This window comes from Drosophila simulans, chromosome 3R, assembly GCF_016746395.2.
Source record: "Drosophila simulans strain w501 chromosome 3R, Prin_Dsim_3.1, whole genome shotgun sequence".
Taxonomy (NCBI): domain Eukaryota; kingdom Metazoa; phylum Arthropoda; class Insecta; order Diptera; family Drosophilidae; genus Drosophila; species Drosophila simulans.
In genome coordinates this window covers 10,267,858-10,278,638 of record NC_052523.2, presented here as the reverse complement: position 1 = coordinate 10,278,638, position 10,781 = coordinate 10,267,858, and the positions used below count along the sequence as shown (strand labels likewise).

Below are 10,781 nucleotides of genomic sequence, written 5' to 3'. Positions count from 1 at the left end.
GCTATTTCATTTCGATTTTCGCATATTGCATTCAATTTATTCACAATAATTTTCGATACATAAATTACAGGATCTAACACTAAACGGATTTAATTAAGCACATTTTTGGACAATACACAATGAATTAACAGAGGGGTTAATAAGCATGCGATTGTGCGCCAGTGGCACGCCAATTAATAATTTACAATATTGCAATTGACTAAAATCGGTAAATCTCATAGGTGCCCCCATATTTGCAGAGCAAATACCTTCGGACTCGAAGCGGGGATTGGGATTGGCTTCGCTTGGCTTACGGCTAGTAACACAATTTCAATGATTTTTCGTTGCCCTTTCACCTCGAAACATTTTGCTAGACATTAATGTGCTTTTAGTGGCGGGTCACCACCGGGGACTACGTCGATTCGGTTCGGAACGTTCATATTGGATGCTCTTGAAGCGGCTACTTGCCTCCAGATGCAGCTGCTGCTGTTTCGGTTGCGGCTGTCCACGAGTGACAATGTCTTTCCAAATCATGGTCAAAAGTATGAAGAAAGCACCCACAATCTTATTAAGAAACTCGATTAGTTTAAATACTATTGGAGTGGCTGTGTGTGTGAAACGACTCAGCTCAAACAGGAATCGCACAGCAAATACGCCTAGGAATCGTAGCGCTAGTGCGGCTCCACCCAAAGCAGAGAATATGAGTAGACCCATAAACCGAATAGTGCCCAATATGTTCCTCTTGTTGACATCGTTGGCCATGAACTCGTACACGGTCTGTTTGACTCCATCGCCCCACTGTTGCAGCACAGCCAAAAAATCATCGAGGCCCAGCTGAATTTGCTCCGCCACTTCATCCGGCTTGGAGGAGGAGTTTCCCTCGCCCGTTGTGATCGCCTTAACAGGGCTACTTCTATTAAGGGTCAGTGATCTCCTCGGTGTCGCCATCGGCTCTGGCTCCACAGGCCTCACCATCTTCAGTTTGAACTGGACTTCATGGTCCCGGAAGCGCAGGGTCTTGATGCTAAACCAATACTCTCCAAAGGCCAGGTCATTTATCTCTGTCCAGATGCAGGTCTCCAGTTGACCAGGATCTGCTTTGTGCTGGTAACTTCCGTAACTGCCATAGGTGATGCCCACCCACATATTGGGCACGAAGCGTTGATAGAACTTTTGCAATTGGCCGGCGCTCGAGTGCAGCAGCTTTTCCAGCTCTCGCTCGCTGCGTTGGAGCACCACCACGTCCCGGTATCCGGACACCTGCTCCACCAAGCAGCGTTCCATATAATAACCGCGGAAGAGACGAGACTTGTAAAGCTGCTTGGTTAGCGCTTGCATGGCCAGTTCCTCGGGCGGCATATGACGTCCGCCCGCCTGTGGCATCAACTCGCTGTTGTCCATGGCTAGATGCGTATAAAATCCTTTATTATTGGTCAGCAAATGGCCTGCAGCAACCTTACCGATTGATAGTAATTGGACTTTGTTGCAACCACTTTCGCCGCTTAGTCAGCACAGCGCTTTTGTTTTTGTTTGGCCAGGCAATTTGTGCCAGTCAATTAAGGGTGAAATAGCTGACAGCTGTTGCTTATTTTTTATTTTTTTTACGACCATGCATAATGCACTTCAATTTCGGCTTATTTAGTTTAAAATTCAGACATTTAAACATAAACCAGGTAGACACAAATTAGGCAAGCAGCTGTTGAGTTCGATAGCCGATAACAATAAGGGTGACCATACCATATACAGTCGATTGGCGAAGTATACAATTTTCAGTGGACTATCGCTAATGTGACGAAAAAAATTATAAAAAACATTTTTGATACTCATTTTTCCCAGTTTTTCCACCCGTCCACGTTGGTTTCCACCCACATCAAGATTTCCTCCCAACAGCGTCTGCTCGAGTGCTTCAGGATGACTTTGGTGGGCCTAGCTGCCCGCAAATTAGCGCAAAAGAAGAGGTTAGTCTCGTTTAAGAAGTACCCCAGCCGGCTTTTTTGTTGTAACCTACGATTTCTGCAAAAACAGATCCGCCAAGCAAGCAGCCGACTTTCCCAACGGCATCCGGTGCCAGAAGTGCCTGCAGATCGGACACTGGAGCTATGAGTGCAAGGAGAAGCGCAAGTACGTCCACCGGAGCTCGCGTACCAAGCAGCTAAGCAAGCATATGTCGCAAAAGGAGGCTGACGCACCCAAGAACCAGGTGGAGGAGCACTCGGAAGTGGCTTCTTCGGAAGGCAAGAAGGTCCGTCGCAAGCGGAAACCGAGCAAGAGCTCCTCGTCCTCCTCCAGCTCGTCGGACAGCTCAGACAGCAGCAGCGAATCGGGCTCCTCATCCGAATCAGACTCGAGCAGCTCCAGTTCGGACTCGGGCGACGAGGAAGGCAGCTCGTCAGACTCAAGTGGCAGTGGCTCGGATAGCGACAGCAGCGAGGATCAAAAGCAGGGAGCACCACAAAAGAAAAAAAAACGAGCCGGGAGTTCACCTGAATCCTCTGACGATCAGGAGTAATCAAGAGACCGATTTGTGGTCTGTAGTATGTAGCTTTACTAGTTTAGTTTTCCCACACTTAAACCGAATATGAACGAACTTTTTGTACTATACTGTCTATATTTTTATGCACCCAACATGTACGTTTTCTGGTGAAGTTCCAGCCTTAATAACAATTTTAATCCGAGTCGACTTCCTCCTCATAATGCCTCATTTGGCTTACGAGATCCAGGTCTATTTGCTGGCTGTTGACGAGCTGGGACTCCATCACAGTTGTGATTGGGGACTGTTCCACCGACACATCTATGTGGAGGGGATCCCTTCCAGGGGAGCACTGCGTTTTTGGGTTCTGCTGGCCCACCAACTGAGATTTAAGATGCAGCTCCTCTACCTGTGGAACACTGATTTGGGAAAACCGTCATGGAAGCAAGAGATTTGTAGATACCTTTAGTGAGTTTAATGCCTCCTGAATGACGGGGAGCACTCGGTCGAGTTTCTTCTGGATAGCAAATAGTTCAGCCTGCTCTTTTTGAAGGACTCGATTTGTTTGCAGCATTTTGAAAACAAATAATAAACGTTAACCCTAGAATGACCACTTTTTCATGAATGCCTCATATATATACTTCCAATAGACAAGGAATTACATTAATTGTATTTAAGTTACTTATAAAAACTAAATTCTGTTAAAAACATTAAAGTATTTCAAAAGCCACTTGCTGAATAACGAAATGTAATTAATTATTTAGTAAGTGAAAGCAATGGGTTAAGTATTAGCTATCGATAAGCCAGCTAAAGCAACACTGCTGCAAAAGAAAAAATTCGATAACAATGGCGGTGAGGCAGGCGACAATCGAAATCATTCGCGCCTTTCTGAAATTTGCATTTTGTACAGTCTAAACGGGAATTCGTGTAAACTACGAAGAAATATAAACAAACAAAAACTAGTAGACTATAGAATATTAACCGTTTCCTATCAATGGACACTTGTGAAGTAGAGGGAGACGCGGACACGCTGGTGAGACGCTTCTCCGTCAGCTGCGAGCAATTGGAGCTGGAAGCGAGAATCCAGCAGGGCGCTCTGTCCACCTACCGTCGCTTGGATGCCGTCAGCGGGCTGTCTACCAGCGAGGCAGATGCCCAGGAGTGGCTGTGTTGCGCCGTCTACAGCGAACTGCAGCGCGTGAAGATGCGCGATATTAGGGAGCCCAACAACGAGGCAAACGATTCGGAGGAGCAGAACTGCTGCTGGAACATGTCACTAACCAGTCTGCTGCGCAGCTTTAACGTGAACATGTCCCAGTTTCTACGCCGCATGGAGCACTGGAATTGGCTGACACAAAACGAGAACATTTTCCAGCTGGAGGTTGAGGAACTGCGTTGTCGACTTGGTATCACTTTGACGCTGCTGCGGCATTATCAGCACATCTTTCGGTGCCTGTTCGTTCAGCCCGGCAAGGATGCGGACCCTGATGCCACATATCAGTACCAAGCGCTGTATGAGTTCGGTTGGTTGCTCTTCCTAGTCATTCGCAACGAGTTACCCGGTTTTGCGACTACAAACCTGATCAACGGCTGCCAAGTGCTCGTTTGCACAATGGATCTCCTTTTCGTGAACGCCTTAGAGGTGCCCCGATCCGTAGTTATCCGCCGGGAATTCTCTGGAGTGCCCAAGAAATGGGACACCGAAGACTTCAATCCTATCTTGCTAAATAAATATAGCGTTTTAGAAGCACTGGGAGAACTGATTCCCGAGCTACCAGCGAAGGGGGTGATGCAAATGAAGAACGCCTTTTTCCACAAAGCCTTAATAATGCTCTATATGGACCAATGTTTACTTGGAGACGACACTCACATGCGGGAGATCATTAAGGAGGGTATGCTAGATATCAACCTTGCAAACTTAAATCGCAAATACACCAATCAAATAGCCGACATTAGTGAGATGGACGAGCGTGTGCTGCTTAGCGTCAAGGGGGAGACCAAAGAGGACTCTCCTAAAAGACCACAGCTCGCCTTCCAAACTAGCTCGTCACCTTCGCATAGGAAACTGTTCACCCATGATCTACCAAAAACTCTTCCCCTAAGCATTATAAAAGCTTTCCCAAAGAAGGAAGACGCAGATAAAACTGTCAGTTATTTGGATGAAACTCTGGAAGAAATGAATCGAACTTTTACTATGGCCGTAAAAGATTTTTTGGATGATGAATTGTCTAGAAAACGATTCCGCCAGGCCAGAGGCCTTTGCTACAAATATTTGCAGAAAATTTTGGGCCCGGAGCTGGTACAAAAACCCCATCTGAAAATTGGTCAGTTAATAAAGCGGCGCAAGCTTACCGACGCCCTGTTAGCTTGCTGTCTGGAACTAGCACTTCACGTCCACCACAAACTAGTGGAAGGCTTAAAGTTTCCCTTTGTCCTGCACTGCTTTTCACTGGACGCCTACGACTTTCAAAAGATTCTAGAGTTGGTGGTGCGCTGCGATCATGGTTTTCTGGGCAGAGAGCTGACCAAGCATCTGGATGTGGTGGAGGAAATGTGCCTGGACTCTTTGATTTTCCGCAAGAGCTCACAGCTGTGGTGGGAGCTAAAGCAAAGAATTCCAAGCTACAAGGAAGTCGATGCAGAAACGGAAGGTAAGGAGAACTTTCCAACAGGCTTAAGCATCTGCCTACGAAAGTTCTACGGATTGGCCAACCGGCGGTTGCTCCTTCTGTGTAAGAGTCTTTGTCTCGTGGATTCCTTTCCCCAGATATGGCATCTGGCCGAGCACTCTTTTACCTTAGAGAGTGGCCGTCTGCTCCGCAATCGCCACCTGGACCAACTGCTGTTGTGCGCCATACATCTTCATGTTCGGCTCGAGAAGCTTCACCTCACATTTAGCATGATTATCCAGCACTATCGCCGACAGCCGCACTCTCGGAGAAGCGCTTACCGAGAGGTTATCCTGGGCAATGGCCAGACCGCGGATATTATCACTTTCTACAACAGTGTGTATGTCCAGAGTATGGGCAACTATGGTCGACACCTGGAGTGTGCGCAAACACGCAAGTCACTGCCAGAATCGCAGAGTAACGGTGGTATTTTGACGGAGACAACTCCCAACGAATTGATCATGAGAGCCAACATAAGCATTTCTTCACCGCCCCCTCCCAGGATATGCCAAAGTGACTCCTGCTCCAGTCATTCACCTCCATCTCCCGCATCACCACTTTCCTTGCAAAGCTCGCCCAACATAAAACGCGCTGCTTCGAGTAGCGAATTGAGAGAGATCAAGCGACCCAACATCCTTCGGAGTCGCCAGCTTTCAGTAATCTAAAAACCAATCAAAAAAGGCTTAAATACTTGGCTGCATTTTACGCAGCTAGCTTAGTATATTTCTTAAGATTTTTCTCAAACTCAAAAATGGTAATTAAATAATGCTTAAATAATAGATATTTTATTGACTTGATTAATCCGCTGTGAGTGCGGTTCAAGTAAGTTAAAAGCTTTTGCTTTTGTAAAAATAAACGAATAACTTCCACTCGTAGTTTAAATAAATTTTTATTGAATGCCAATTTTTCGGCTTTGAAACTTTGTTCAAAATATTTGTGCAATTGCTTGTTAACGCGACCGGACACGAAACGAAACTTTCACAAAACTGGAGACGCGTCAAGATGTAGTGCATCTCCTTCAGATTACACACAAGAGTTGGGCTTAAAGTGGAGTATACATAATACATACTGAGAGCGTACGACTTAGAGCTATTTACTTTAACGTTTCCTGGCTTATGAGTAAGAGTTAAGAAGAGGGAGCTACGCCGGCGATGGGAGCAGAGTTCGCCGGAGGAATGCCGCCTGGTGGGATTGCCGATCCCGGCGGTGCGTTGGCATCTGGCACTGGACCGCTGCTTGGCGGTGTGGTATCTATGGCGGGAGTTAGATGTCTAAGTACCATAGTTTATGAATTGTCATTCGTAAGTGATCTTACCCATTGGTGTAGGTGCTTGAGATTGCGCTGCTCCCGCTGCGACTGGTGCGGTTTGGTCGCTCGGATTCGTGACAATGGCCGTGGGTGCGCCTGGTGGGAGTCCTCCCGTGAGCGAAATCGGTGGCGCTGCATAGGGAGCACCGTTGGGAGACGACACTACGTGCGGAGGCAACGGCTGGTGCTGGGCGGTGGGACCCGCTAGCGGCTGGGACTGCGGTGGCAACTGGTGCGGATGCGGAGGCAGCTGTTGCTGCTGCGCCAGGTGCGGATGCGGCGGCAGTGATTGCTGTTGTTGCTGGGGCTGCTGGGCCTGTGGTAGCTGCTGTTGCTGCTGCAAGATCATTGATCCCGCGGCCGCCTGGCCTTGGAGCTCTTGCTGAAGACGATGATGTGCTTGCTGGCGCGCTCGGAACTCGGCTGCCTTCAGCTGTTCCAGATGGAATTGCTGACGCTCTGTGATCAGCTGCTGACGCTGGTACTCCAATCCCTCGCGCTCCCGCTCCATGGTGGCCTCCAGCTCCTCAAAGTGGCGCAATTTGATCTCAAGCTTCTTCATCTGAGTCTCAACGAGGAGCGCCACCAGGGATTTGATCTTACGCTCCTCCAGGGCAGCCAGGTGTTTGGCTTTAACTGCTGCCGATGCCAAAGCTGCCGCCGCCGCAGTCTGCATATTATTTTCGCTAAATGTTCCTTCCTTTGCCACCGCCAATGGCCCTGTGCCGGTTCCCGATCCCTCTTTGGCCTCAGTGCCGTCCTTAGTCTCGCCATCGCCACTGCTGTCCTCCGTCTTGATGTCCACTTCGCCGCCACTCGCGGATGCTGCGGTTTCTGTGGGTGAGGATTTGTTTGATTTGTCTGACTTGGTGGCTGACTTGTCGCCCGAAGGCGAGGAGCCGGACGACTCCTTTGGTTTCTTGTCAGTGTTGTTGGTGTTGCCTGTCGCTGATGATGATGTGCAACTCGAGTCTGTGTTCGTGTTGGTCTTATCCGATTTTGTATTGTCTTTGGACTTGGCATCGTCTGTGGTTGTTGTTTGTTATTTGGTGGTTGTGGTGTTGATGTAAGTTTGGTAGATTGGGCGCAACACAAAAACGAAACAATATACGAATACAGTGCCAAATGGTGAACACATTGCGAATTTTGAATGAAGGCAACACAAGAGTTCAACAAAACAAACAAATGCAGAACCAACAATTGAGTAAAACTCGCCCGATTTAGCGACTTTTCCCTTAACCAACATCCATAAACCCCCTTTACCAATCTCTAATGGTTTTCGCTTACCGTCTTTTTTGCTTAGGTCCTTCATTTCCTCATCAGAGCCGCCAGCGGATGCAGATGCGCCACCCTCCTTGCCCTCTTCATCGTCCTTGTCGTTTCCGGTTCCTGCGATTCCACTGTTGGCCAGCCCAAAGTTCGGATTAAACTTACCACCTGCCGAAGCCTTTTCCACGTTTTTCATATGGTTGTCCATTATTGTGGCGGGAACTTCATCCTAGCATAAGTTTTAGATTAGATGTTAAAATCATGGTTTAAACCTGACTAAAATGTAACTACCTTAATGGCTGCAAATTCCTCCATGGCAGCCTTTGCTGCTGCAGCGGCAACGCGAGGATCGACCACAGATGCCAGGAATGCGACGGTGGACATAATGGGATTGCCACTCTTGCTGAACGGAATGGGTTGACAAGCCAAGGGGCCCAGGAAGCCGCCATCATCCTCTAGATACGGGTCCTCAATGGGAAGTCGGAGGAAATGCAGAATGCACTCGTCTTGGGTGCGAGATCCAACGTGCTCGCAGACCTTGTTCCAATCGTCCTTGTGCATTTCCAAGCCCTCAAGCAACAGCAGAGTCTCCTGATCGGTCCATTCACGAGCCATGCTTGCCGCCGTGCGATTCCTCATGGCCGCCGGCTTCTTTGCGTACTGATCCAGCTTGAGTCCAAACTGGCTCACTCCGGAACTTAATCCTCCGGCAGCGCCATTCTCTAGAGCCTCTGTCTTGATGCTAGTCAGACCACTCTTATCGCCCAATTCCAGGCCACCATCTTTACCCAATGGCTTTTTGTCCAGATCCAACAGCGTCTTTGCCGCCGACGGCTGTTGCGTCTTTTGCGGATTAATGGACTGTAGACCCGATGGCGTATCCGAAAGAATGTGGAAGTGTGAGGTCGGTGGTGGACCCATTGGGGTGGGGCGGACATCCGCATCGATCTGGTAGTTAATCAGGCCCCACTGCTCCAAGAAGGCGTGTACCCGCATAATGGCGCACACATCTCCGGCAAGATTGCGCCTACAAGCTGTGCTGGTCAAATACTCCGTCGGATTGAGCCTGAAATACATGAGTAACATTTTCAAAACTATTTGCCGCCAAAGAAATGAAGCTTCAACCTACCTGTACGTATCAATCATAAAATTCCTGTAGGCCATATAGATCTCCGGTGTCTTTGACTTATTCTTGCTGTTAAAGAATTCCGGCATAGCCCGTTTCTCGATCACATGAATGGAGTTGTAGTCAAACCAAGCCGAGTACGAGGGCACGATAATGTGGTGCGTCTGCTCGGTCACATTATCCTCCATATCCTCTTTGGCCGATGAAGAGAATTCCTGCGTGTTGCTGTTATCACTTGTCTTGCCTGTCTGCGAGTTTTCCCCATCTCCGGTAGACATGGCTTGAGCAGCGCTTCCTCCAGTCATTTCGTCATCCAGATCGGTCATAGTGCCACCTAGATATCAGTTTGTTTAGTCCATGCCGATGTCACATAACAAAACTTACCTTTAATGGGCATCATGTCGTTGTCGCCACGAGATTTACCGCCCGGAGCTGGACTGGCGGTGGACTGCAAGGCGGCGTTTGCCTTATGAACCTCCTGAACATTGGGCTCGGCCGGCGGATCATCCAGATCGCGGGTTAAGTCCTCGTCATCATCGTCGTTGCGCAACTTTTTGTGCACCACGGCGGGAGAACGCTTACGCTTGCCCGGCTTTGAGGTGGATGCCGAAGTGGCGGGAGATGGTGAACGGCGTCTCTTCTGCTTGCCTCCACCCGAGCTGGTAGCAGGCTTTTTCTTCTCGTCGCCGAAGGACATGATGTCGTCTATGGAAATACGCTGTTTGTGCGTCTTCTTCTTGCCCTGTTCGTCAACTTCGTAGTCCTCCTCGGCCATCCACTCATTGTACTGCTCCAGGTCCACGATCCAGGATGCAGACACACGCCATCGTTCCGCCGGTGACTCGGGATTCTCCGGAATGTGATCCGGCAGGTCAAAGTTATTCACAACCCATGAATCGTAGGACTCGGGGAAGTAGTACCAATGCAGCATCACATGTCCGCCGCGCTTGAAAATGGGCCGCGCATACTCGTCGGGATGTGGGTCTACGACGGGATAGACGATATGGGTGGCGTCCTCCTCGTCCGACACAATCTCTACCCGCCGATTGTCCAGGATCTCGCGCAGTTTTCCCTCGAAGCCCTTTTCAATCTCCGGCCGAATATAGATGTACGGTATGCGATACAAGTCCGCCTCGACCAACGCCTGCTCAATCTCGATCAGCAGCTGGATGTTGGGATCCTTGCGCGTGGGATTCTTGCCAATAGAGAAGTCAAACTTCTTGCCGCGTTGCTCGGCCCGGAAACGGAACATGGTCGAGAAGATGATGCACAGACCACCGCCGCTCTTGAAGTCCAGAAAGCAGCGCATCTGGGGTGGGTGGTACGATTATTAGATATATATTTTATAATGAACGTAAATCATGTAGCTAAATACAAAAAATAAGCTAGTGGTCCACAATTGGCCATTAGAGGGTTAATATTTACGTGTACACACGCAACACGGGGCACCCTATCCCCCTCACCAAAAGCAGGCACTAACAATACTAACCGGAATTCTGGTTGCCGGCGGATCCGCAGAATTCTTGCCCAGCTTCGCTTCCACATACTGCAGGAAGTGGATGAGCAATTGGGCCAAGGACTCCTTCGTGATGGGCTCCGAACTGTGGGCCAAATACTGCAATAATTAAGGTTGTGAGTAAATCGTCTTTTTTCGCCGCCTGACAGCGCCATTTTTGTTTGCGGCGGCGTTGTTGTTGGCACGCACCTTCTTGCAGTTCTTCTGCAGCCACTGGCGAATCGATTCGAAGCCCTGCAGCGTCTCCGGCGACTGGAAAAAGTCTATATTCGGACTTCCGTCCTTCTTAGGACCCAGTGTGTTCATGTTGCGGCACTTTTGTTGTCTTTTTGTCAAATATTTTTTCACTTTTCCACGCCAAAAAGCCAATAAACGCTGCGTTGATAAAATAGGGATGGTATGTAAATCGATGTCGTTGCGACAGTCGTAATCGATATTTCTTC

At 48.8% G+C, this 10,781-nt stretch overlaps 5 protein-coding genes across 7 annotated transcripts; 2 read left to right on the top strand and 3 right to left on the bottom strand.

The window, feature by feature from the left end:
- Positions 1-4: 4 nt before the first annotated feature.
- Positions 5-1,582, bottom strand: LOC6727890. 2 transcript variants are annotated; one of them, XM_016176624.3, is made up of 2 exons: positions 1,440-1,582; positions 5-1,382 (listed from the first exon to the last, which is right to left on the bottom strand). In XM_016176624.3, exon 2 carries the CDS (start codon positions 1,378-1,380, stop codon positions 379-381), a length of 1,002 nt encoding a protein of 333 aa, XP_016034499.1. In that variant the 5' UTR covers positions 1,381-1,382; positions 1,440-1,582; the 3' UTR covers positions 5-378. The 2 variants fall into 2 exon arrangements, with proteins under 2 accessions (XP_016034499.1, XP_039150703.1); XM_039294769.2 differs by having other exon boundaries at positions 5-1,400; positions 1,440-1,581.
- A 14-nt stretch (positions 1,583-1,596) lies between these two features.
- On the top strand, positions 1,597-2,580 carry LOC27208828 (zinc finger CCHC domain-containing protein 10). The gene is made up of 3 exons (XM_016184385.3): positions 1,597-1,737; positions 1,816-1,937; positions 2,005-2,580. The coding sequence occupies exons 2-3, from the start codon at positions 1,891-1,893 to the stop codon at positions 2,486-2,488; spliced, it is 531 nt and encodes a 176-aa protein (XP_016034490.1). The 5' UTR covers positions 1,597-1,737; positions 1,816-1,890; the 3' UTR covers positions 2,489-2,580.
- Positions 2,568-3,226, bottom strand: LOC6727889. Its single transcript, XM_002103208.3, has 2 exons — positions 2,913-3,226; positions 2,568-2,858 (listed from the first exon to the last, which is right to left on the bottom strand). Exons 1-2 carry the CDS (start codon positions 3,021-3,023, stop codon positions 2,646-2,648), a joined length of 324 nt encoding a protein of 107 aa, XP_002103244.1. The 5' UTR covers positions 3,024-3,226; the 3' UTR covers positions 2,568-2,645.
- Positions 3,227-3,278: 52 nt separating this feature from the next.
- LOC6727888 (retinoblastoma family protein) lies at positions 3,279-5,993 on the top strand. The gene has a single exon (XM_002103207.4). It carries the CDS (start codon positions 3,444-3,446, stop codon positions 5,781-5,783), a length of 2,340 nt encoding a protein of 779 aa, XP_002103243.1. The 5' UTR covers positions 3,279-3,443; the 3' UTR covers positions 5,784-5,993.
- Positions 5,989-10,772, bottom strand: LOC6727887 (SWI/SNF complex subunit SMARCC2). Of its 2 annotated transcripts, none has more exons than XM_016176623.3 (8): positions 10,528-10,772; positions 10,312-10,437; positions 9,207-10,131; positions 8,826-9,156; positions 7,988-8,762; positions 7,715-7,925; positions 6,434-7,453; positions 5,989-6,369 (listed from the first exon to the last, which is right to left on the bottom strand). In XM_016176623.3, exons 1-8 carry the CDS (start codon positions 10,642-10,644, stop codon positions 6,245-6,247), a joined length of 3,630 nt encoding a protein of 1,209 aa, XP_016034489.1. In that variant the 5' UTR covers positions 10,645-10,772; the 3' UTR covers positions 5,989-6,244. The 2 variants fall into 2 exon arrangements, with proteins under 2 accessions (XP_016034489.1, XP_016034488.1); XM_016176622.3 differs by having other exon boundaries at positions 6,434-7,261.
- Between the last annotated feature and the right edge of the window lie 9 nt (positions 10,773-10,781).